The sequence below is a fragment of the Ceratocystis lukuohia genome (assembly GCF_044167205.1).
Source record: "Ceratocystis lukuohia strain C4212 chromosome Unknown Supercontig11_pilon, whole genome shotgun sequence".
In the NCBI taxonomy this organism is placed as follows: domain Eukaryota; kingdom Fungi; phylum Ascomycota; class Sordariomycetes; order Microascales; family Ceratocystidaceae; genus Ceratocystis; species Ceratocystis lukuohia.
In genome coordinates this window covers 67,554-92,750 of record NW_027263530.1, presented here as the reverse complement: position 1 = coordinate 92,750, position 25,197 = coordinate 67,554, and the positions used below count along the sequence as shown (strand labels likewise).

The 25,197-nt window shown below is 49.4% G+C and overlaps 8 protein-coding genes across 8 annotated transcripts; 5 read left to right on the top strand and 3 right to left on the bottom strand.

The window, feature by feature from the left end:
- Positions 1 to 1,454: 1,454 nt before the first annotated feature.
- Positions 1,455 to 4,832, top strand: HOO65_110020 (Ribosome biogenesis protein Urb1; the record flags this gene model as incomplete). The annotated part of the gene is made up of 1 exon (XM_071001725.1): positions 1,455 to 4,832. One exon carries the CDS (start codon positions 1,455 to 1,457, stop codon positions 4,830 to 4,832), a length of 3,378 nt encoding a protein of 1,125 aa, XP_070855730.1.
- A 1,617-nt stretch (positions 4,833 to 6,449) lies between these two features.
- Positions 6,450 to 9,412, top strand: HOO65_110019 (uncharacterized protein; the record flags this gene model as incomplete). The annotated part of the gene is made up of 3 exons (XM_071004723.1): positions 6,450 to 6,547; positions 6,685 to 6,788; positions 6,948 to 9,412. 3 exons carry the CDS (start codon positions 6,450 to 6,452, stop codon positions 9,410 to 9,412), a joined length of 2,667 nt encoding a protein of 888 aa, XP_070855729.1.
- Positions 9,413 to 9,947: 535 nt separating this feature from the next.
- Positions 9,948 to 13,838, bottom strand: HOO65_110018 (Protein transport protein sec1; the record flags this gene model as incomplete). Its single annotated transcript, XM_071004718.1, has 4 exons — positions 9,948 to 12,073; positions 12,153 to 12,201; positions 12,761 to 12,915; positions 13,262 to 13,838. The coding sequence occupies 4 exons, from the start codon at positions 13,836 to 13,838 to the stop codon at positions 9,948 to 9,950; spliced, it is 2,907 nt and encodes a 968-aa protein (XP_070855728.1).
- A 411-nt stretch (positions 13,839 to 14,249) lies between these two features.
- Positions 14,250 to 15,560, top strand: HOO65_110017 (putative oxidoreductase C19A8.06; the record flags this gene model as incomplete). Its single annotated transcript, XM_071001724.1, has 1 exon — positions 14,250 to 15,560. The coding sequence occupies one exon, from the start codon at positions 14,250 to 14,252 to the stop codon at positions 15,558 to 15,560; it is 1,311 nt and encodes a 436-aa protein (XP_070855727.1).
- Positions 15,561 to 16,457: 897 nt separating this feature from the next.
- On the bottom strand, positions 16,458 to 17,224 carry HOO65_110016 (Vesicle-associated membrane protein 714; the record flags this gene model as incomplete). The annotated part of the gene is made up of 2 exons (XM_071004753.1): positions 16,458 to 17,127; positions 17,187 to 17,224. 2 exons carry the CDS (start codon positions 17,222 to 17,224, stop codon positions 16,458 to 16,460), a joined length of 708 nt encoding a protein of 235 aa, XP_070855726.1.
- Positions 17,225 to 17,623: 399 nt separating this feature from the next.
- HOO65_110015 (ATP-dependent RNA helicase suv3, mitochondrial) lies at positions 17,624 to 19,894 on the top strand (the record flags this gene model as incomplete). Its single annotated transcript, XM_071001723.1, has 1 exon — positions 17,624 to 19,894. The coding sequence occupies one exon, from the start codon at positions 17,624 to 17,626 to the stop codon at positions 19,892 to 19,894; it is 2,271 nt and encodes a 756-aa protein (XP_070855725.1).
- A 779-nt stretch (positions 19,895 to 20,673) lies between these two features.
- On the top strand, positions 20,674 to 21,489 carry HOO65_110014 (Ubiquitin carboxyl-terminal hydrolase isozyme L3; the record flags this gene model as incomplete). The annotated part of the gene is made up of 2 exons (XM_071004752.1): positions 20,674 to 21,031; positions 21,128 to 21,489. The coding sequence occupies 2 exons, from the start codon at positions 20,674 to 20,676 to the stop codon at positions 21,487 to 21,489; spliced, it is 720 nt and encodes a 239-aa protein (XP_070855724.1).
- A 689-nt stretch (positions 21,490 to 22,178) lies between these two features.
- Positions 22,179 to 24,430, bottom strand: HOO65_110013 (uncharacterized protein; the record flags this gene model as incomplete). The annotated part of the gene is made up of 2 exons (XM_071004729.1): positions 22,179 to 24,214; positions 24,346 to 24,430. The coding sequence occupies 2 exons, from the start codon at positions 24,428 to 24,430 to the stop codon at positions 22,179 to 22,181; spliced, it is 2,121 nt and encodes a 706-aa protein (XP_070855723.1).
- Between the last annotated feature and the right edge of the window lie 767 nt (positions 24,431 to 25,197).

The following is a 25,197-nucleotide window of genomic DNA, read 5'->3' as shown; positions in this document are numbered from 1 at the left end:
CAAAGCAGAAAAGAAAAAAAAGGGAAAAAATAAACATAAAACATAGGATAAAAAGCGCGATAAAAGCATGATGAATTCCCAGGGCTGTTCTTTGCTCTCTTAGATCAAAACTTGCCAAACTTTGCTTTGCCATGTTCACACGTGGAGGATAGAATATGCAGGCTCAAGTACCTGCCATTTAATATTTTCTACTTAGTAAGCAATCGTAGCTTCATCATCGTCGTTACTGTCGCCATCACCACCGCCATCTCCACCACAATCAAGATTTCGTGGTAATCTGCTTCAAAAACACAAAGCGCCTTTCTTAGCACCACGTTTTTTGAAGCTGTGTTGTGCATGTTATGTGTCTCCAAATCATATATCTCATCGTTCAATTGAGGACCAAGCTCGAGAGGCGCTTGCCCAACGTTATCCCCATTAGGGTTTAAGTCTCTACAGAGCTATCTAACGATAAATAAGGGCAATTACTATCCGGGCATCGCACTTTGCTACACAAGCATCAGGTTTTGCGCACTCTCATGCCTCAACTTGCAGGTACAAGCCCCACAAAGGCGGTGAAGCTTGTGCACTACCAGCCAGCCAAATCTTGAGGATTCTTCACGGGCAGCAACGGGCCAGAAATACTACGGCTGCCGTGAATTTCTTCTTCCGGAAGGGCCAATTCAAAGCCTTTGTCTCTATAGCGTTTATTTTAACCGTCTTTGCGTTCAAATGTAGCTACTTGATTCTCATTCTCTCTAGTCATCAGATGCAAGGCTTGTCGTTCTTCAGCATCTTTATCTGTCCTCCAGATGTCAACTACACCCCTTCTTCCCGTTCCGAGAGGATTACCCCCCAGTTCCCGGGCGACCTCGGCCTCTATACAGTCATCTCCACCTTACTCCAAATATGCCATCGTCTCCTCCTTGGTCCGCTCTCTCGAACTGGCCAAAGTAGTGCAATACTTTAACTACTTCGTTGCACATGAAGTTGCTGGTATAGGCAACTGGCTGTCGTGAGGTCGTTTCCCTGAGCGGGGGTTGGCTGGCATCATAGTAACGTAGAATTAAGAAATCATATTTCAGAGTAAAGACCGAAGTCTTCACTTCACATTCAGCACGGCGAAGATCCCTTGCTTTCTACACTCCTTTGCACATAGGATCGGCCAACGAGAGGGTACATTAGCAGAATCCCCAGAGCATGCACCAACAGAAATAATTCCAGCCAATGAGAGTGCACAAAGTCTGATGCCCGCATAGTAATTGCCTTGTCCCTACTGCTGAGTCATCCAGCCTATCGATAGCCACTGTTCCACTTTATTTTCCAGCTTGTCGCAAAGACCGATAGCATTTTTTTTACCATGTTGATCTCGAACCAGGGCTTTTCTCAACTAGCCCACCCGAATCACCGTCTCTCGACAGAAGCCACCTACCCCCCAATTTCCCATTAATTCCGACCATCCCCCGCATAGCGCAATGGGCAAACGGCAGCCTCGCGATCGTGAGGCCGACACACTGTTTCAGGATGGGCCAATGTCGATTCGCAAGAAGCAAAAGGTCGTTCATGAGGTCCCCACCTCAGAACCGATCACTAGCAGTCGCCAGATGCGCATGCTTCTGACTTTCGATCCGGATGCCCGCAAAACACGCCATGGCTTGCAGTCCTTCAAGCTTTTTCTCGATAGCCTGAACCTAGCGGCCGATGGCGACGCTGATGTCCCCAAAAACCGCGAGATGCTCGCGCTGTACTTGGAATCCACTCAGCCCTCCCCCGATGACGACAATGCCGTTTATATGCAAGGCCTTTTCGAAACTTGGGCTAATGCCGTGCAAACACACAACGACGGGTTGCTGTCTAGCGTTGCCGTGGTCCTGTCTCTGTTGTTACAAGTCATTTCGTCCGACTTGGGCCTGGTTCGACATGGCATGGGCATATGCGAAGCCCTGCTACAGGACCGCCATCTCAAGCTTATTGCCCGGAATCTCTCTTCGGACCCTTCCAAGGGATTCGTCATTTCTCCAACCTTGCGTCTGCTCCGCGAAGTTGTTAGTCTGGATGGCGGAGTTTTCGCTCGGAGAGTTTTCAGGTGTCGCCAGTACACGCTGGCTGAATTTGTTCGTAACCTAGAAGTTAAACACAACACCGAGGGCGTCGAAGATGCTACCAAGGCCTCAGTACGCACGAATTCCATAAGATTGCTCACAACCTTCCTCAAATACCTACCCGCAGACGACAGAAGGGAGCTCGTCTTGACACGGGGTCTCATGTCGCATCTGACCTTTTTGTTAAAGGACGACTCGCCCTCTGTCTTGTCTGACTTGATTGAGAGCTTCACTAAATACTTTCTCACTGATTCCAAAATCCCTTCACATTCGAAATCCCTCGCATTCTCCGCCAAGATTCTCGCCCGTTTTCTCAATCTATATCACTACAGCCACGACGCAAACGAGCCCGCCACGATCGCGGACAAAATCCACAGCTTCCTCATGCTTGCCTGCACATCCAAAGACACCGGTATCATGCTCAACTCGTCTGGCTTCTACCCCGAGGGCCTGGACCCCACAGCTGTTAATTCCACCCGTGGCTGCTCTGGCATCATGGGTGTGGAGAGTTTGTCCTGGATGGATCGCTACAAAACCGAAAGTCCTGTTGTCAACACTTCCCTGCTTGAGTTCATTCTCAAGCTTCGGCCCTGGGCTAACCTGAAGCATAGCGAGCTTTTGGTAGGCTGCTTCAGTGCCTGTCCCGAGCTCGTCGCTGCTTACTTCCAAAAGCAAATCGCTTTCACATTCGACCCGAAGCTGTCCATGACCTGGATTGGATATGCAGCCTTTTTATTCAACACCATCCAACTCCCTATTCCCGAAGACTTTGGTAGCTCTGCCCGCTTCTCTGCCAACATTCCACCGCCGTCTTCAATTGTTCTTGATAGTATTCTCCCCCCTGCTCTTAACCAAAAGGTCCTGACCCGCTGTCTTGACCCTAAAAGCCCGCTTGTTTCTTTCTTTGCCACTCGACTGCTTGTTGTTGCCATGCAAAAGCTAGAAGAGGCCCTCAAGCTGCACCAGGAAGCATCAGAGTCTCCCATCTGGCGCTATGCCCAGCGGAAGCTTCTCGATGATTTCTGCCATCGCATTCCTGATATGAAAGAGGTCATCCGGTCTTACAAAGCCATTCCCATAGATAGTGTGCTACACAGAGCCACGGCCAGCCATCTTCTTTCACTTTACTACAAGCAAACGCCCCAAATTGCTCTTGCGGCCAACTTTGATGCCTCTCCCCTGCTCATCAGCACCCTTAACCACCTTGAGACACAATTCGAGAATGCCAGGGACAAAGCTGTGCTTCTAATCGAGCTTGAGAATTTGCTTGAAATAGCTAGCTACTCGCCTGGCATGCGCTGGTTCGCCAAGACTGAGGGCCTTTCCATGTCCCCATTCACCGCCCTTTTGCAGCTCGCGTGTAACACGTCACATGCTTTCCATTCTTCGAGATTGGAAGATGCTATTTCATTGATCGCCTCCGAACACCAGGTGGTTTCCAAGTCCTCTGGACTGAAGCCATTGGTTGAGGCTGTCAGACAGTCAGAAGGTATTTCAGAGGAGGGATGGCTGGTCCTTGATAATTGTATACAAAGAGCAGCGGCCTCTCCCCTGAAGTACATCGATCTTCTGCAAGAGTTTAGTGGGGATAACAGCGGGAGCGAGCCTTCAAGGCTAAGTCTTGTGCTCGTTACCCTCTCCGAACAAGTCCCACATGTCTGCAAGACTGTAGATGACGATATTCTCGCTTCCTTGGCAGATCTGATATCAAAATATGCTTCCCTTTTGGTCCTCTATGGCGAGTCAGTCTATTCTATCACTGCCCTATGTGTCAAAATGAAGGAGCATCTTCCCTGGCTCCAGCTTCCCAAAGCTCCTAAAGGTGCTGAAGCAAAGGAGCCTGGCCCTTTTGAGTCCAAACCTGCGGATGTTGGCCCATCCAAAGCCAATGACCCGCCCAGGCCAGACTATGCTACTGCATTAGAAACCATATGCGCCGATGTGGCGGACGCCGACCTTGACAACTCTGCCCTAACACGCTGGGCTATCAAGAATCCCGAAGATTTGATTGATGATGGCTATGCTATTTCGGTATTCAGGCTTCTGCAGTCTGAGCACACTAGCATCCGCCGCGAGGCACTCGTAAATCTACGGAAAATGGCAGTCAAGGTCAAGGAATCATCCCATCCCGAAAAGGAGCAGGTTTGGCTTCTTATTTCCGAGCTGGTCGAGTCTTGCCACAATACGGTGGCTAGCAGTCCTGCCCCCTCGCAATTTGTGGCGTTCGCATCCCATTCTTTAAGCATTATCAGTAACCCTCTCCATGCTCTGTATCCGAAAATCAACCGCTTTCTCACCAAGGGTCCTATCTGGACACCCACTAAACTGCCTCTCATCCACGATATTCTCCATGGCGAGCCATCGGAAGACGACAAACTATACATCGAGCTTAGCTGGCTGTTTTCATATCTTCTCGACTGCCTACAAACCAAGGAGGACCTGGCAGTCTTCTATCGCAACAATTGGATGGAGAAGATACTATGCGCGGGTTGCAATCCCAATTTCCGCGCGACCCTCCGTGGGAAAGTGCACAGGATCATCTACAAAATCACATGCTTGGAGGGCGGCAGCACAATGCTCGTCACTCGCTTCGGCATTGTTAGTTGGCTAAAGACGCAGAAGGTCCAGGCTACCCAGCCATCAGAGGCATCTGTCTACCAAGCGCTCACACAACGCATATGGGAGACATGCGACAAGAAGCACGTTGAGGAATGGAGCGGGGAGGGCATGTCGTGGGCGGTAGAGAACTAATATGGCCAATAGTAGGTGCATTAGTATATGAGGCGAATAAAGGTCATCTAGAATATCGCAGCAGGTATAGCATGGAAACAACGAGAAACAAGAAGCAACCCTGGCGTAATAGATACGATAGATGGAAAATAGTATATACGAGACGGCGAAAAATAGGCTGGGTTTTCGATAGTCTGCACCCTTGTGAGCGAGGCCCCAACACAGGGACATCGGTTACATCGCTTGCTGCATCAGAAGAAAAGAGAAACGTAAAAGATGTCAGGATGTTCCATTTTTAGGGTTGGCCTCCCTTGGCGCTCTCAAGCCCGTTCACGTGATCCAAACGCAATATTCCCAAGCTGGCCATCAATCCGCCCACAGAGACACAAGGCTGGATACAATGTGATATTTTCTGTGTCCATCGAATGATCTTGAAATTAATACATGAAGGGCTAGGTCGGAGGATGTTGCGAAGCCCTGGTGCGTTTTGAGTCTCAGCCTCACTAAAATAGGCGCCTGAAGCAGCGGATAGGGTCGGGTTGCAAATGGCAAGTGGGAGAGAAGCGGAGACGAAAATATGAAAAAGGTCTGATGGTCTTCACAGCCCACACCACAGTAATAGCAGGTATCTATCTGCCAACATATCACGTGTATCTTGTATCGTCACTCCGTACACATACAGCAATAGCAGGTGTCTACGAGCGTATCACGTGCGTCCTGTATCATAACTGCCCGCTGCACTATCACCGGGAATCAGTATTTGCCAACTGCTTTCCAACAAAACACCTCCTGTCCACTATAGCCAGTCGGCTATAGAGATACACAGTTAACCCTGTTGCACAAGTGGCCTAGACGGACGGGGTTTGTTTCTATTCCCTCTTCTCTCCTCCCTGCCCTGGCGACAAGACAAGACAAGAGCCAGCCTTTTAATTCGGAGCTGAAACTCTTTGGGGGTGATCTCACACGATTCTATTTTATTGTCGCTATTCTATGTGCCTAGCTTAACAGCATCCACAATCCATCCACTCTTCCTTCTCTCATCCACCCATCAATCCCATCCCCATCCTATCCTATCCCATCCCACTCAACTGTCCACCTAACTGGCACCACACAACTTCGGCCGCTCTGTTTCGGTTTTTTTTCCTCTTCTCCATCCCAATCCACCTAACCCGCTACAACTTTGTCAAGCGACAATTTTCTGGCACTATACTTTCCATCTTCTTTGTTTCCTTTTCTCCCTATTTCCTGCCGATTCTCGCAAAAAAAGCCCTGCCTCGTCTAATTATCTATCAAATCATCGTCTTATCTATCGCCCGCCTTGCTGCCGTACCGGAGGGAACAAGCAATAAGGCAAATTGCGCTTGTTTCCTGGACTGCTATACGCGGATTCAAACCCATCAAGAGTTGGGAAGACAAAAAAACACCTTTTTGTTTGTTCCTCCGTTGGACTCATCTGCATCCAATCAGCTCAGTCGTTCGAACTTTGCTTAGCTAGCCTGCTCACTGCTCCAGGAGATCCCTCGAGATTGCCTGTCGCCGTCCCTAACCTCTTCGTTCTCTCTTCGTTGTCGAGTCCTGTAATGTGCTGCTGGCGTTGATACATATATCTCTATCAATCAACCAAAGCCTAGCCCCATCATGGCTATTAGATACGAGCACAGCTTGTTACTCTTCCTAAGGGACTCTCCTTTGTGCGTAAAGCCGAAATCGCTGCCACCAGAGGACAGTTGGATCGGGTATGTTGTATCTCGGGCCAGGCCTTGGCCTTGCTTTGAAATCCCCATTTGCCATGCCATATGTTCCCCGCTCCGCATCTCTAGCTAACAGGCCATCGCCATCGCCCATTCAACGCCAGTTCTAGACAAGATCGTAGACAGCCCATCAAGACACCTACTCATCAACCTAAGCCCGACTCTTCTCTTTTCAATCCCATTCGTCGTCCCAACGCCGACCGCAGCACTCTCACTCGACACAATGGTACGTCTTATTCCTGCTTCACCGTAGAGAGCCGCTCATGTGTCCAATCGTGTGCCCCCTCTTTTACCCATACATCTCCACCCCTGCCCTGTGCCCTAGCTGGCTGATTTCCTCGCCATCTCTTATCGGTTACTGATGTAATGTCGCTGTTGCCTTTAGATTCCGATGACCCAATTGGCCATTTCCGCTCCACATTTGCCTCTTCGACCCCAAGATCAAGCAAGTTCTCCGAGTCCGATAAACAGAAAGACGGTGAATCTACCGAACGTTTCACCCACCATCGCAACAATACCGACACAGACTCCCGTGATTCTCGCGGATTCCGTCGCCGTGATGACCAGGATTCTGAGGGCTGGAGCACGGTCCGCCCACGCAAGAGCTTTGGGGCTGAGGGCGCCGAGCGTTTTACCGGCCGCATGGGTGGTACCGACCGATACAATGACCGTCGAACCCGTGACTCGGACCGTGATGCTAATATCTCCAGTCGTGAAGACGACGGGGATGGACGTAGTCACAACGCAAACGGGCCACATAACGCTAGGTCGAAAGATGGTACATGGTTCAGAACCAATGGCGGCGCCGAAACCTCCACCGGTCGGACTAGCGAGCGTCTTGACAAGGTGAAGACGGCAAAGAGCTGGAGAGATCGTGACGAGACTATCGACGACTCCCACTCCAGCAGCAATAACAACAATAGCAACCATCGTAATTTCGAGCGTCGGTGGAACCGTGGCGAGCAATCGCAACGCCACGAGCGTAATCCAGAGTGGATGGACGAACCTGCTGGTGAAGAGACTAAAACCCACAATGCCGAAGACTTCCGCAAGTTCATGGAAGAGCTTAAAAGCCGTGAAAATAAGACATCCGCCAAGCAATCCGAAGATTACGGCGATGGTGCTGGCGACAATGACAACGACCACATCACTTTCGGCTCTCATGAACCCGGCCCTTCTGGTCGTGACCATGTGCCACCAAAGAAGATTGACCTGGGACCCGACAAGTTCTTTGCCTCGTTTGCGAGTGGCAGCAATACTGAAAAAGGAACACCCACTGGAGAACCTAGTGAGGCTGCTGCCACCGGCAAGGGCACTGGCAAGTCGCGGTTCATGTCCCTCTTTAATGCTGGCACCTCTCACGAAGAAGGCCTGCAGCCCGAAAGATATCAACAGGGTCCTCTTTCCGCTCCTATACCTGGCCATGGCCCCATTCCAGGACTTGGCGGCATGCTTCCTGGTATTCCAGCTCAGGACAACACCGGCTCTTCGCAATCGAATGACCAAGCTGCATTCCAGCAACTGCTCTCCAAGTTAAAGATCTCCCAGCCAACTCCAACCGCCACTACTCCCGGCTTCCAACCTCCTTCACAACCTCAATCACAGCCCCAACAGCCTCGTATGGGCATGCCTTTGCCTGCTTCGCATCCCCGGAACGACTCCGAGCCTGGTCTTGGATCTGGCCCTGGATCTGGCCCTGGCCCTGCTCCCGCACAGCTTCCCGTTTCCGGACCCCCCTCTGATATTTTCCATCAGTACAGTCGTGAGCCTCCCATGCCACCGCATTCTGTTCATGGGTCAATGACTCCCCAACCAATAATGAACCCAATCCCGCCTCCTATGCAGCTGCTACAGTCTATTGTTGGTAACCGCCAGCAGCAGAGTGCTCAAGGCAACCGTTCCGACACTAGTGGCTCTAATTCAAACAGCAACACTGAGTTCTTGATGAACCTAATGCGCAAGCAGCCAGAAGCTCCTATCGATCCGAGAATGCCACACGGTCAACCACAGCAGCAACCGCAGCAATCGCAGCAATCGCAACAGCAACAACAACAACAGCAGCAGCAACAGCAGCAGCAACAGCAGCAGCAACAGCAACAGCAGCAGCCGGTACAGCCTCACCACATCCCCCCCCCTCAACAACAGTCAGCTCCACCTATGATGCAGCAGCAACCCCCTAAACCAATGCACATGCCCGCTCCTCCCCCCGGACTTAACGAGAGAGAGGATTTCGCCATGCAGCACCAGCGAATGCAGAGCAATGCAGTGCCTCAACAGCAGGGTCGTGGAATACCCCCTATTCCACGGGGCATGAGACCCCCTGGCTTCATCGATGATTTCCATCATGAAAGTGCCGACCCGCGCCAACCTCAAATCTCCCAGGGCAATCAAATGATCCAGCGTGGTCCTCCTAATGTCGATCCTATGGTTGGCGGTCCTGGACCTAACCCTAATCAGTGGATTCCTGGTGGCCCCCCGCTTCCAAACCAGCAACGTCCTATGATGCCTCCTCCCGGTCTGGCTGCTGGTGGCCCGCCTAATATGAATCGCAGCGCTCCTCCTCCTGGCATGTTCCCCGCTAATTTCCCCATGTCCGGCTTTCCGCCTGATGGTATCCCACCTCCGGCTGGTATGCCTGTAATGCCCCCACGCAACATGATGCCGCCTCCCGGTATATATGGAGGAAACGCACCTCCACCTATGAACTTTTTTGCACCTCCTGGTATGAATTTCCAAGGCCCTCCTGGCCCAGATGTTCCTAACCACTATGTTCCTGGGCCTGGTGGCCCTTACGATGCTCGCGGCGTACCTCTTGGAGGTCCGCAACGTGGTGCATACTCGCGACAGTAACTAGTAACGGCTATGCCAAGTAAAGGGAAGCGCGAGCATTAAAATCCTCGCCAGAAATCTCAAGGCACTTCACCCTTTTCGAAATGGTATAATTCTAGCTAGATAGATCTGTTTATTAATAGACAAACTACTTGTCTATATAAGGAAGGGAGGGAGGGAGGGGGAAGCCTTTCAATATATTTCCAATTGAGGAGGTCCTGACATATTTGGCACCTCGTGCTTTACCTGTTCTCGATGTGCAAGGCATTTAAAAGAGGTGCACGTACTGTGTTTGTGTAATCACTTATTATTCTACCCGTGAATGTTCCATGTCAATAAAGCACACTGGCGGACAGGAGTATGCTGGTAGAAAAAAAGGAAAAGGAAAAGGCAAAAGGCAAGAAGTGTCAAATCAACGTAATATATTATCCATAAACAGAACTTCCCCCCCCCCTCTTCTCTTCTCCCCCCTTCAGGGAACCCTACACCATTCTACATACTTCCTGTGTCGATACAATAAAAGAATAAAAAGGAAGGAAATAGATTGGCTATTTCGCTACTTTTTGAAAAAGTGACGCTTCTTCTTCTCCTTGTCCTTTTTGTCTTTATCCTTATCCTTCTTCTTGTCATCGGGAGAATGTGGCTGCGAGTGCGAGTGTGAGTGTGAGTAAGAGGCGTTCGACATTGCCGACGCCGACGAAGGATGGGGCTGATGCATTGGTCTTTGCGGCACTCCACCAGCCGGTGCACCAAGCTTCATCTGGGACATGGCTGCCGTGGGCGGCGCAACGGGTGGCCGCAAGGGTGCGCCTCCCTGTCCATGGGACATGGGCATTCTTTGGCCTCCACCAGGAGGAGCACCCCCAGAAGAGCCGCCCCCGGGAAGGCCACCGCCAGTTGGACCATACCCCGCATGTCCACCCCCCTGGCCATTGGGCTTAGGTGGGGGAGGCTGCGGCCGATGATTTTCAAACAAATGAGCGGGAGGTCTCTGCTTTGGCCGCATCATAGGAATATCAAGTGTCTTGGGCGGCATACTAAGGTCAGCAACCTGACGCACAAAAAGAGATGGTGTTTGCATATGACTGGAAATCAAGTAGACATCCTTGTTCTGTTCATTGGCAATTTCATAGCAGCATCTGCTTTCACTGTACGTAGCGCCACCGGCAACATAGACAAAGTTGCGCTGGCGATTCTCAGGCTGGCGACGGCCAGAAGCAGCCCAATTTCCACGAGCTGCACGAAGAGAGCCAGACTGGGCAGCTATTAGATCTTCGTTGGGATTTTGAGGCGGAATGACATAGGGGAAGACATCTTGGCGAAGAGTGCCTTTGGTGAGCTCCTCCAAAACATACTTCAATACAGGCTTAAACCTTGAAAGTGTGTACTCTTCGTCGACGGGCTGAGAAGTGTCCGGTGGGAAGAGGGGCTCTGGAAGAGGCCTAGGATCTTTCAGATCGCGAGTAGCTAAAGCCCCAAGTCCATTGAGATTGAATATCAAATCGCGATCCTGCACAGGGAGCTGGGAATGGGCCAATAATCGATTGATATCCTCAGTGATAATTCCATCTCTGAATAGGATATACATGATGACGAGGCGCAGACGGTCAGCGTGGGGCACAGCCTCATCATCTAAAAGACGAACAACCTGCTCCAAAACACCCTTAGGCTTCCGAAGATCCTCGTCTAGGCCAGTAGCCAATGTTTGCTCCACGGCAGCAACGTCTGGTAACTTACGCTGCTGGAAAAGAGCCATGCACTGCTCTGCAATATTGATGTGCAAAGAATAGGCCTCTTTAGTTTCTTGGAACTGGGGAAGCCCGGCCATCATGTCCTTGATAGTGTTCAGAGAAGTTTTACTTTCGTCGGGGTTTACAAAGTTGTGATTAGCCGACATGAACTTCTGGAGTTCAGACATCAGCCTGCCGATCGTATCTTTCATATGGCGGTGCCGATTCTCGGTCCAGACCTTGTCCTTTTCTTGAAGCTCCATGACCTTTCTTTCTTCATCGGGGGTACCTTGGTTGATGAGAACGGAATATGTAACTTTATCGCCTTCTTCGATTGGCAAGAGGTCATGTGCCATAGCCTGATAGGTGAACTCGTGGACTATGGGTGCCATGAGATCTATCGATCGGTCGAGGATAAGAAGCGTTCCCTGAGGACGAGAAGTTTTGGGAGGGAAGTCGGGAAATCGACGAGAGTAGTTGTCGAATTCTTCTTGGACGAACCGGGCCAGGTGGGTGCATAAAACCGAAGCTTCGTGGCGTGGGTTTGGCGGCATGTAGTATCGAACCTTGGGAGCTTCGCCCATTGTGATGCAGACACTTGCGATCTTTTGGGCAAGCACACGCATGTGAGGGGCCACAAACTCGTTGCAGCCGTTGTGGAATAGCAAAGGAAAGCTCCAAGGATCTTTGAAGACGACTAGGTGTGACTCGCGGGGCTGGAAGTCAATCATGAGCACCTCGAACCCGCGAATCATGCGCGCAGCAGGTGATTTGTGGATACGTTCTTCATCTTTCGGTAGCAGGCGGCCAGTCCACAGGAGGTATGCCGACCGGTACCTGCGGTGTTCGAGATCAGCGAGGAGACAATCGACCGTGAAGGATGTATTGGAGAGAAAGTAGATGGCATCCATGTCAGGGTTAGGTTCTCGGCGGTCTTCAAGAACCTCGATATCTAAACGAAAAAAAACAAAAAAACAAAAGTGTTAGGTCTGCATTGAAAAAGAGCGCCGCTTTGAGGAGGAATGGTGTACTCATGATGTTCTTGTTGAGGATATCATCGTCGGGAATAACGCTCAGCGTCTGGCGGGATGTTTTGTCGCAAATGAGGACTTTCCACTGTGCAGAGCCGGAATATCAGCCACACTATACTCCTGAATATAGCGACGAATCTGGATAGGGTGCAGCACTTACATCTCCTCGGGTAACCCGCTCTATGGCGCTCAGCATCACTTTGACCGGGAGGACAAGACATGTTAGATCTTGGAAGTCAACAGATCGTGACCAAAGCTTCGCTTACCTTGCCGATGCTCTTCAATGACAGAAGACGACATGGCGGCAATATATGGGGCTAGAGCTACAATTGATAAGGGGAAAAGTAGCAAGACTGGAAAAGCAGATAAATCGGTGGGCTGTCAACATTGATGATGTCAGTATTTCAAGAGCTTCAAAGATAGTGGACAGGTTAGGAAAGGTACGACAAGGAACATGTTGAGCTCTGAGCGGAGAAGACCACCACCCCTTACCTATGGCAACTGGAAATTAAGTAAATGGGAAAAGGGGACTGGGCCGGATGAATCGAGACAGAGGCACGGCGTACGGTTTGCTATTCATGAAATGCCAAGCATCAGGAGAACAGTACCAGAAAAAAGGAGCATGTAGCAGTAGCAGCAGCAGCAGCAACAGTGAAGACAAGAACGAAAGAAGGATAGAGTTCCGGTGTAGCAGAACCAGGCCAAAACCAATCAGAATCCAGAATTCCAGGGGCTGGCTGGAGCTTGAGCGCACTGAGGAAGCCTAGGCTTCAGGTCTTGCCGCAGGTATTTTGGTGGGGTTTCAGGCCCCATTATTTAGGCTTGTAAAGACAGGCCTGTATTCACCGCCTGAAGAGCCGCGCTAAGCGCCTTTGGCGACCGTCAATGACGTGAAGGTGGTGGGGAGGGGCTTGCCTGTTGCCAGCCTTGCGTTATGATGACTTTTAATCATTATATGCTACCGTGAGATAAGTATCGCAAGACGTCATCACTGTAGAAAAACTCTTCATGTAGCCTTCTTGCAGTTTCCTGCTCCTTTCGCCTCGCCCTATGTCTTTCTTTTGCGGTCGGCACATGCGATTTTGCCTTGGAAACGCCCGTGCCCACACCCACACTACTGTCTTTATATCCAATGCCCAAGTTGCCCTCCTTTACTTTCGTCTTGATAGGGTACTGCATGCCTTGCTCAGCGACTCCCAGCCCATGGCGTGAATCTGGGTCCCACCCGTAGGACTCGAGATAGCCCAGGCCCATTCGAGATCTATCCAGCGCTGAGGGGGGATGAGAGTGTGGGAGCGATAGTTGATGCGCAACCGAGGCTTCATGTTCATTCCATCTATTATGTCCCTGTGATGTGTCGACCGTGATTTTGCATACATCGCACATCGTCACTTCGGATGTAAATGCCTTTGTCGCCGACGCTGGCTCGGGGCTTTCTAGCTCATTTTCCAAGTCGGGGGCCCTTTCTGAAGCGGAGCCGGCGCCAGCCACAAGCTGCAGATACAAGTCAGAGACATCGCCATCGCCGGTCTTTGTAGATCGGTGATTACCTGGCAAATCGCCTGGGAGGCTGGCCTTGACGAAGGCCACCTTCTGCCGTCGGATCCCAGAGGAGAACGGCGTCTTTAAATAAAGAGGAATATCGTCTATCTCGAGCCCATGTTTGGGGCAGTCCGTTGGACTCATTTCCTGTAAAACAAAAATAAATCTAGTTAGGGAATGGCAGAGGTTGAGCATTGACGTTTGCTTGAATAGTAATCAAGCATGAAGCCATGAAGGCGGTTCCTCCAGGGGTACAAAGTACAAAGGGAAAACGAAGAAGAAAAAAAGAAAAAAAAGAAAAAAAGAAAAAAAAAAAAGCCTGCTGACTAACCAGACAGCCATAGTTTGCTTTTTTGCTACATATTAACTTTGCCAGCAAACGTCTCTTGTGTCTTAGCTGTCATTCTTCAGACAACACCGCGCTACAATACTCTCTCTCTCAAACTGCTTACCACGACATGCACGCATTGCACATATTGCATTAATCTATAGCTCACTACCACTGCCGCCCTCCTCCCCCTCAATCAACCTCTTCCCACTTCTCCAACAACCACGATGCCCATCCCATTCATCTTCTATGTTATCGAAAACGGAGTGCCGCCGTGGCTAGTCGAAAATGTCTGGTCAATAGCCAAGATTGCTGCAGCTGCAGCTACCTTGGTTTTCATTCGCCTCTATATCGCTGGAGCAAAGAATACGTCCGAGCGCGACATGCATGGGAAGGTCATCATGATGACAGGCGGTACATCCGGGATAGGTGCACATACAGCGTATGAGCTGGCTAAACGAGGGGCCCAGCTCATCCTACTAACCCAAAATTCACTGGGAGAGTCATACGTAGCAGACTACGTCCACGATTTACGCATTCGTACCAAGAACGACCTAATATATGCCGAGAAAGTTGATCTAGCCAGTCTTCATAGTGTTCGACAGTTTGCGACACGATGGATCGATAACACCCCGCCCCGCCGTCTCGATGCCATTCTCCTATGTGGAGCGGCGCTGACACCTCCAGGAAATGCCCGCCGTGTCACGGGAGATGGCCTAGAAGAGTCGTGGCAAGTCAACTTTTTGTCCAACTTCCATCTGCTCAGCATTCTTGGGCCCGCTATCAAGGTGCAGCCTTTCGATCGTGATGTGCGCATCATCTATACCACCTGCTCCTCATACATTGCCTCGCCTAATCTGGGTGACGGCCCTTTGATGCTGACCAAGAAGCAATGGACTCCTGGTAGCGCCTATGCCAAAAGCAAGCTCGCCATGATGACATTTCTGTCTTCTTTCCAGAAGCATCTCGACGCACACAAACGCCCTGATGGGCTTCCTATGAACTCGCGTGTCATAATAGTGGACCCTGGCTTCTCTAGAACTCCTGGGACTAGACGTTGGCTGACACGTGGATCTCTTTGGGGGCTGTTTCTTTACTTGATCAGCTACATCGTTCCTTGGCTACTTCTCAAGAGCCCAGAGGAAGCCTCTCAGTCGATTCTCTATGCATGCATGGATCAATCCCTTGGTGCCAACATGTCCGGTGTCCCCGCTGGGCAAGTTCGACTTGTAAAGGAATGTATGACGGTTGACTATGCCCGGAGGGACATTGATGACGAGGAGGCTGCCAAAAAGCTGTGGCAGGAGAGCGATAAGCTCATTGAAAAAGTCGAAAAGGAACAGGCCCTACTGCGTGCTCGTCAGAAGAAGGAAGACGAGCAAAAAGAGAAGGAAGAAGAAGCGAAACGCAAGCTTGAAGAGATCGATGGACTTGTGCAGGCTATCAAAAAGGGCAAGAAATCAGAAGCTCTAAAGACAAAGCAACGCAAGAAAGGAAAGACAGTTAGCTTTATGGATGCCAACGATGATAAAAAGTGACAAGGCGTCGTAAGTTAGATCAGCTCTGATAGATTGCGTCTTCTTTTCTTTTCCAGGCCGGAGTTATTGGGTATCATTTGGTGTTTTCTCAAGCGTGTATACATAAAATAGCAGTTATTCTGATGCATACCACTACGCTGCTCACTTGTACGTGCTGAATACATTACATGCAATAGACGTGGACACGAATGTCATCACGTGACGCCCTTCTTAACCAGAACCTCGGAAGACTAGTCCCATTCTTTCATTCACACATTTATTCATCAACTCTTGAAGACAGGCACCATCTCACACCACTCTTTGCCTTGCAAATCAACCCTACTCTCTAATTACTATCGTGACTGTTCAAGCTTACCCCATGACGTCACCTCCTAGCCCAACAAAGCCTCTCCAAATGAGGCCATGGCCCCTCCACTTGCGCAACAACAAGCCCGTCTCCTTTGATCCGGCTATTGACCATCCCATATTTTTTACGGAGCGCTTGCACCCTTCAAACCTCGCGCAAAAGCATGCCAGCACAGTTTCGCCTGTGACGCATGGTTATATATATGGCCCGTCCAAGTGGAACAAGACTGCTGGTTCTTCAAAGCTATGAGCCACTTGATTTTTAATCACGCATTCCGATATACACTTTATAAAAGAAGAGTTAAAAAGAGAGCAATCAGAGCATAGTGAAACAGGAATATAGAATATATGTATAAAGCGACAACAGTGGCAGAAACATTTAGCAAGGTTGAAAGCTAAAGTGAAAACTCCCGGCGACTGGGAACACTGCGGGTTGGAGATATTCACGGTATACTAGAGAAAAATACGGCAAGCAATAGCGATGCGTCTCGGCGACGCCATGTTTGACCTACAATTTTCCAAAGACGTCATAGACCGATGTCTACTAAGTGGCTAGCCTCGGAGACTAAGCGTAATAAGTAAGATGATAAGGGCGACAACGGCACCGATGGTCGCCATAAGTTTCACATTCTTCCACCACATGCCACGCTTCAGTCCTCGGCTGCGCACCCGGAATTCTTGCGCATTTCCACCCAGTCTATCAGTTCGATCAACCAGTTGATCCATTCTTTCCCCACGCTCCATGAGACCTTCGATGTTGCGAGTCATAATGCCGCGGACATCTTCGATTCCTTGCTTTACCGTGTTCAACGCATCGTCGTGGCCATTTTGCGATGTGCCAAAATCAATCATGAGCGACTTTAGGTCTGGATTGAAGCTTGCTGCGCCATAGTTGGGTAGATCACCAAAGTTAAAGGTGGCTTCAGGAAACTTGGCGAAGAATCGATTTCGGATCTCGAGCAGGAAGGCGAACGGGATGCGGCGTCCAAGAGTCGATTCGGCAACAACAAGAAAGGTCAGCCCTCCAGCAGATGGATGTGTGGCATGTTCAGATGGCGTTTCAGAAATATAGTGGATATGGTTCGATCCGTGGGTGTAGGTAACCTTTTGTGAGGTTGCGTGGTCAATCTTGGGCAAGACTAAAGAGGCGAGTGAAGAAGCTGCTGAAGCTGCTGAAGTTGTTTCTTCAGCGAGAATGGTAGTTTGGTGCGCAACACATGCGCTTTTTTTTTCGTTAGCGACGATAAAACTGAGAAACAGAGAGGTAGAGGCTGAGCTTACTAAAGCAGTGGTGTTGCATTCGAGTTTGAGGATGACATAGTAAAATAGGCGGAGAAGCGATGTTCGTGTGTCCAAGGGGAGCGGCAAATAGAGGGTATACAAAGTGTATTGAGACCGTGGAAGGTGCTGGTGATAAAAGCAAAGGAGGTTTGGGATTCGATGGGTGAAATTCTGTGACAAAAAACGGAAGAAGAAAGAAATAAAATGACGAAAAGCTATGGACAGCAGGGGATGACGGCACCAGAACAATAGCTCGGACAACCCTTTTACTTAGTCCAAATAGGGTTAAAGTGATGCGTCCCAGTCACGTGCAGATAAGCATTGGAAGGAACATCTTAGTGCTGGTAACACAAGGCTGCTATCTTTTTTTTTACTGAACTGCTATTTTGCCTTCTGGAATGGCTCTACAACGACTTCCTTAAAACAATGCAGATACCATGCTATCAAGAACATTAAATCGTTTACCAAAATCCCCGATCGCCAGCTTTGGGCAACGCCATGTCGCTTCAGGAATCACAAACTCCCAGTATGAGAATCTTAGATTACTAAGGTCGTTCTCGGCCACTTCGACACAAGAGAGACAGAAGTCGAAAAAGCATGTTCACATGCAAAAGTTCAAGCTTCATGGCACCTATAAAGTCCCGGAAGAAGAAGTCCAGTTTGCAATTGAAAATGGCGAAGTTCCTGCCATTCGACCAAAGCCCAAATCAAAGCACCAATTATTCCATGACGTGGTCCTAGTTACGTTTGCTAGGCTTGCTCCTGGAAATGAATCCTTGGAGGTAGTCAGATCAAAGTACGAGTCTTTTGGCATTAAAACCCTCGCTCAGTATATCAATGAACGTGGTTTATTTCGCAAGGCAATTGATCAGTCTCTTTCTTCCTCTGCGTCCGGCTACCGTAGCAAGGGAGATAACCCACTCTATTTTTCCTTACGGCAAAAGTTTATAAAAGAGGGCTACAAGGGCCTCCAAGTCGCTCTATCCTATGCTTTCCAAATGTTTCTATCACGGCATCACTTTTCGGAGTCTGTGACTGCACACCAGAGCAAACTTGCTGATCTTAGGTTCCCTTGGGAGTGGTTCCCTGCGACTCGCGCTATGCAACGAACCGTTCACTTGCATGTTGGACCAACAAATTCAGGAAAGACATACCATGCTTTGAAGGCACTTGAAAACGCCAAGTCCGGCATATATTGCGGCCCTCTTAGATTGCTTGCCCATGAAATCTTTTCCAGACTCGAGGCCAAGGGCAAACCTTGTGCGCTGATGACTGGCGAGGAACAGCGCATTCCCGAAAATGTCGACGACTACTACATAAGCTGTACGGTTGAAATGGCGCCTTTGGGGAAACCGGTCGATGTTGCGGTTATCGATGAAATTCAAATGATTTCAGATACTGATAGAGGCTCTGGCTGGACCACAGCCTTCATGGGGCTTCAGGCCAAGGAGTTGCATCTTTGTGGCGAGGAGCGCACTGTCGACATCATCAAGTCCCTCTGTGAAAGTATTGGCGACAAATGTGTGGTCCACCGATACAACCGGCTCACGCCCCTTAAAGCGGCCAGTATGCCCCTCGATAAGCAAAACAACTTTTCGGATCTCCAAAAGGGCGACTGCATTGTTGCCTTCTCAAGAATGGACCTACACAATCTAAAAAACACAATCGAAGAAGCAACTGGCAAGAGATGTGCTATCATTTACGGCAATCTCCCTCCCGAGGTGCGCGCGCAACAGGCAGCCCAGTTCAACGACCCAGATAATGATTACGACTTCTTAGTAGCCAGCGACGCTATAGGCATGGGGTTGAACCTAGAGATCAAGCGGGTGATTTTCCACACTACAACAAAGCATGATGGCTATTCATGGAGACAGCTCACTGTGTCTGAGCTGCGGCAAATTGGTGGTAGAGCTGGTCGTTTCAAGACTGCCCGGCAGGGTATGATAAACGACGATTCTGCAGAGAACAAGGTTGGCATTGTTACAGCCCTTGAGGAGGATGATCTCAAGGTTGTGCAAGCTAATCTGTGGAAAGATGCACCTCCGATTAAAGAAGTCTCCGTGTTCCCTCCAGTCTCCGTGATTGAGCAGTTTTCACAGTACTTTCCCGTCAACACGCCGCTTGATTTTGTGCTTCTTCGCCTCAACGAACTTGCCTCGCTCTCTTCCCGCTTCCGCATCTACATCAAAGATGAGCTATTCAAGGTTGCCTCCATCATCCAGCCTTTCCCCATGTCCATCCATGATCGCTGTGTGCTTCTTACTGCGCCAGCATATCTACGCGACCCGCAAATGCACAAAGTGCTTCGAGGAGTAGCCCGATGCATTTCCGAAATGAACAACGGCCATCTTCTACAGATGCCCGAAATCTTGATTTCGACTTTGGACATCAACCCTGACGAAGTGCCGGAATCTTCGCAGACAGACTATCTCCGCGCGCTTGAGTCTCTTCACGGCTCAGTTGTTTTGTACTTATGGGTATCATACCGTTTCCCGTCCGTTTTCACCAGCCAGAAACTAGCATTTGAATTGCGCCGACGAGTTCAGGCACGGATCAACAAAGCACTGGAGATAATGAAGCCGAAAGATCAAGAGTTCCTAGAACGCCGGAGGATGAACCAGCGTACTCTTGCTCGTATCAGAGAGCAGGAGACGAGCAGCCTAGTGGATAAGGTAGAATTAGAGGAGGTTGAGTCAGTTGCTGCATAATGCAGCAATAAGTGTATATTTATTTCCAGCGTCAAGACGAGAAACCCATTTAGTCTCGGGCTCGGGGGGCTTTTTGTACGAATAGGTGAATAAAAAAGGTGCTTAAATACATAGACGGAGCTTTTTCTTTTTTTTTTTTTTTTTTTTTTACCCTTTTTCCTTTTTTTTGTACCCCCCCCTCCTTCCCCATTCTTCATCTCACAAAAGAGGCAACTGCTTGAAAACAACAAGAAAGCCCTATGTCGTCATAGTTCAGCCCGTTGTAGTCCCAGTCGTCATGGTCTAGGTCGTTGTAGTCAAGCGAGCCCTAGCCTGGTCGCAACAAACTGCATGCAAGTTTAAGTTCACATCTACACTCTGTTTTATCCAAGCCAATGATGGCACCCCAAGTCCTTCTTTTTCTTACTCTCACCTAAATCGTAAATTGCTCCCCCTCCCCCTACTTTATCGCCTCACCATTCAATCTTCCACCTTCCTTGATTGAATGCAGCTCCCCGCACCTTCAACCTACAAAGCCCCCGCTTTAGTGCAGACTAAATAACAAATTAACCTGGGGAAAGGAGGCCAAGCCCAAGGCAGGCTGAGCTCCAAGAAAACAACTATTGCTTGCGTGTATTGCGTGTATTGCGTGGACCTTCCGCTCCCAAGCTATACAACATTGCTAGGTGTAATACTATAAAAGGCCACCCACCACCCTATTCAACACCCATTCCTCATCCATCATCCCTTTCTTTCTCTCACTCATCCGCCTCTTCACTACTCCCTTTTAAGCAATTACCATGGCCTCAACAACTCCTAATGCGCTTTCATTTGTGCCTCTAGAGGCCAACCCCGAACTTCTCACGGCTATGTTGCATCATCTTGGCATGCAAAAGTCGCTCGCTGCTCACGATGTGTGGTCTCTTACTGACGATGAAATGCTCAATTTTGTTCCCCGCCCTGCCCTGGCCCTCCTGCTAGTTTTCCCTGTTTCTGCGACATATGAGCAGCATCGCCAGGCCGAGGATGCCGACAAAGACCTCTATAACGAAAGCGGCGACGACCAGGTACTATGGTTCCCACAGACCATTCGCAACTCATGTGGTCTCATGGGCCTGCTTCACGCCGTAAGCAATGGGCCCGCACGTTCACTCATCAGTGAGTCTTGCCACATTTCCCCGAGCCAAGCATCTACCCGTACCGTGCCCACATCATTATAAAATGCTAACTATTGGCTGCTAACGCCATCACCAGATCCCGACTCTATTCTAGACAAGATTCTTAAACAGGCAATCCCTCTACAAGCTCGTGAGCGTGCGTCTATTCTTGAGACTTCGAAAGACCTAGCCGTCATTCATGCAAGGGCGGCAGATAAAGGTGCAACAGCAGCTCCTGAAGCCAGTGAAGATGTTGACCTTCATTACGTCTGCTTTGTTAAGGGCAACGATGGAACTCTGTGGGAGCTCGACGGGAGACGCAAAGGCCCGTTAGAACGCGGACACCTGAGCTCAGATGAAGACGTGCTCAGCCGCGCAGCCTTGGAAAATGGACCCTTAAAGTTCTTACAAGCAGAGTCCAAGGACCTAAGATTCAGCTGCATTATTCTAGCAGAGTGAAGACTGCTGTGTGCTGTGTCTTCTTACCTTACCACACGTGAAATCAGGTGCAAGTTATCGTTACAAGCCAGGAGTATTCATAATCTGGTTTCTTATTTGTTTTTTTCAGGGGGTGAATATCGACAATTCACACGGAGATGGGAAATAAATGCAGAAATATAAATGTCATCTTAGTCATTAACATGATTTGTTACATGAATTCATGTACTCGCTAAACACTGCCTCATCCATGAGTTCCAAACAAAAAAGAAAAAAAAAACAGCATCGTCAAAGTAGCAGTACCATGAAAATAGCAGAGGGCAGAGAAAATCCCGTCGAAAAGGCCGGTAAATAATAGAATACGAGGTGCTCTTACAATATTGACGCCCACGAAGATGGAAATGCAAAGATAAACAGTGCCCCAGCTTTAGAGGCAGGAGTATAAAGTCGTAATGCCACGCGAAGACAGCAAGGCAAAAAAGTACATGCAGTCGTGAAGGAGAGCGTAGCATGGACGGAGAAGGCGAAACGGCGTATATAAAAAGAGCCAGTTGGCTGCTGTCTGACAGCAATTGCGTTGCAATGTATTTGCCAATGGCCCCTTGGCTTATAGGCGATAGCCCTGATGGCGCACAAGATAAGTGCATGTGAATCAGTACAGGATATGATAGACTCTAGCTACCTACGGAAAGCAGCTTCAGCTATTTAAATTAGCGAGCGGCGCGGCTAGGCATTTTTATCGGGTAGGGTGGCAGAGGAGGGAATGGGTCGTGTTCGTAGTCAAAGTCCGCAAAATGTTCGAAAGTCGTTTCGGGAATTACTGGTTGATGACAGCGTGTCCTAGCCATAGTGCTTCCGTGAGAGTAATGCGATGATTGAATACTTTTCATTGATGAGCGCCGATGCGGACTGTCTGAAGATATCTCTGGGATAGTCTCAAAAAGACCGGGAAGCTGGAGGCCAACAGGGCCAAAGCCATTATCCCGGAACAATAGGTTTTCCTCAGTAGCATAAACCTCCGAGGCAATCTGATCCAGATTCTTCTTGTCTAGCTTTGATCGCGTTGATGGACGTTCTAGGTCAATGCCATTCTCATGCATATACGTAGATCCAATCGAGGACTTTCGAGTCGAAATGCCGTGGGGCGGAATGGGAGAGTTTTTAAGGGCACCAGACTGGGCCTGCTGCATATAATAGGCGCTTGTTGCATCACGCGAACTGTGTCTTGGCAAAAGTGCTGCCAAGATTCGTTGGTCTGGAGACGCTGATAATTCGACTGAGGTGTTCTCGGTATAGCTAGTACGAGGACGAGGCGCAGAGCCTGAGTGCAACGAGGAGCTTGTTGGTGTTGTTGACGAAACAGACCAATGTCTAGTCGCACTGGAATGAGATCGACTTGATTCCTCAAGATCACACTCATGACCATACGCACTATGAGCATTATAGCCGAGAGGAGGGCTATGTTCTATGCGACGATTTCTTCGAAGTACTTGAGGTGATGGAGCCGCAGAAGATTCAGGTAGTTCCTCTTCAAAAGAATCCCGAACATCGATACTTTGGAAGCCAGCAGTTATGCTCTCAACCAAATTTCCTGAAGCTCCTCGTAATTCAACGAAGTTATCTGGCGTTGAAGGTCGATACACAAAGTCGCGACTTTGCGATGGGATGTCTGAGGGCATGGATATCTGACCAGCATCTCGACGTGGAAGCTTGCCTTTTAGTTTCTCTGAAACCACATAATCATAATGGCTGCCCTGGCTCCATGCCCGAACACGGTTTACCATGGAAGGTGAAGACGACTGGGTGCTCTGGGAGCTCATATCAAGCTGCGAAGGGTCAACTACATCTCTGGCCCAAGGCCTTGAGGTTTTCCAAGGAGAAGACGATGGCGAAGAGGGCCTTTGAGCTGAGTGGAACGCAGTGAGACGATGTTGGCTAATGACAGAAGCGGAGTCGGAGACTGTATAGTCAGAGACAGCGCGTCTATCGCGGGAAGATATAGCAGTTGCAGGACGTAGTTTTGAAGACCCCATAGAGGTAGACCGTTTCCTCCCAGTTCTATTTTCCCGTGATGAGGATGGTCTAATGCCAGGGCCGGGAACCACCAAGTGATTGGAGGGCCTAATGCTCGAAATAGCAAAACTGTTTCCTGCGTTGTTCCGGTCGGCAACATCTTCACCATAGTCCCGCACGCCAGTTGCTTGCACCCTCGACAGTAGATTGGAGTGTTTTATAACGCTTTGTGCATCTAATATGTCAACAAATGCACGGCTAGTTCGCTGGGCAGAGCTGAATGTGGAGTTGTTGCGCTGGTGGTTTTGAGAGGCAACTGGCGATGAAAGTGGGCCCACTAAAGGCTTAACAGCGGGGTGGTTGTCAAATACGGGACCTGTTTCATTCAACGTCTTCTCATTGACAATAGGAGGCACTTTTTCAATATTGGCTATTGAAGCTGCCGAAAATCGCTTCGACTTGCGAGACATTGGCCTTGATATGGATGATGTTCTCCATAGGAATGAGGACGCTACAGGAGATGTTGCAGCCCTACTAGCAACATCAAAGCTTAGGTGTGCTGATGGAGGGCTAGGCAGTGAAAGTGCTTCATCAGCAGTATCGTGTTTTTGGTGCAGGTTCAGTTTAAGACGTGGTAGTAATTGATCACCAGCCGTATCTTTATTTGAATGCTTAATGCCATGGCCCACGCCAACGGCAGCTTTGTCATTGCTTGTCTCCTTTGCAGCAAGACCTGACCAGTACGAGTTAGCCAGCGTGATACAAAATATTGAGCTCATGCAACTTCCCGCTTTAAGGTTGGGGATTTTGAACCCCCCTCAACCATGACGATAATAAAACAACGCAATCCAGGGTTTATCTTACCTTTGAAGTACTGCTCGGATGATATAGCTGCAGCTGAAGCCGGTGTAGACGGCTGATCGCGTCTTAGAAATCGAAAGAACCCCATCGTCAAAGGGGAGTTTGTTCCCGATGATCAGGTTATATCGTGATAAACAGCCCAGTGAAGCGATGTTGTGCGCCCAAGAAGGCACAAAGGCCGAGGTCCAAACCAGCGTGGACAGAACGCCAGACAGGCGGCGAAGCTTCGCGAGATAAGGAAACAAGAACAAGAGTCCGTAAGGCTTATGTTAGGTTAGTTAGTTGTGCTTTGAGGTCCTAAGATCAAGCAATGCGTTGCGCAGGACTGAGTGTCCCACACACTGCAGCTATGCCAATGCTTGATTTGCACTTGACAATAATACGCAGTTGAGCTAGGCGGTAAGGATCAAAGGGATAAATAGAGCAACAGACAAGCAAGTAAGCAAGCAAAACAGGCCAGAATGCACAAAGAAGGGAAAGGACGGCAGCAAAGATAGAACGAAGAACAAAGGAAAGATCGCAGGAGAGGGCGCCGTGTTAGATAAAAGGAGGGTGTTATTAATGTGAGTGAGTGTTTGCCCTGCTTCCCAATGATTAAGAGGAAAAAAAAAGAAAGAGGCAGAGGCCAGGATAGCTGACGGAACCCATGCACCTCAAGTTCGAGCCAAGCACATTGAGGAAAGAAGGAGTGAAAAAAGAGAGAACGCCAGAAATGAAGAGCGAAAAAATCGAAAAATTAATGAGTGGCAGGATAAGCCATTATTTGGATTTGGGGCTTTTGTTGTCTTTTTGTTTCCTTCGCTTGCCCCTGTCTAGATCTAGTCAGGGACACGATAGTAGGGGGGGGGGAGGGAA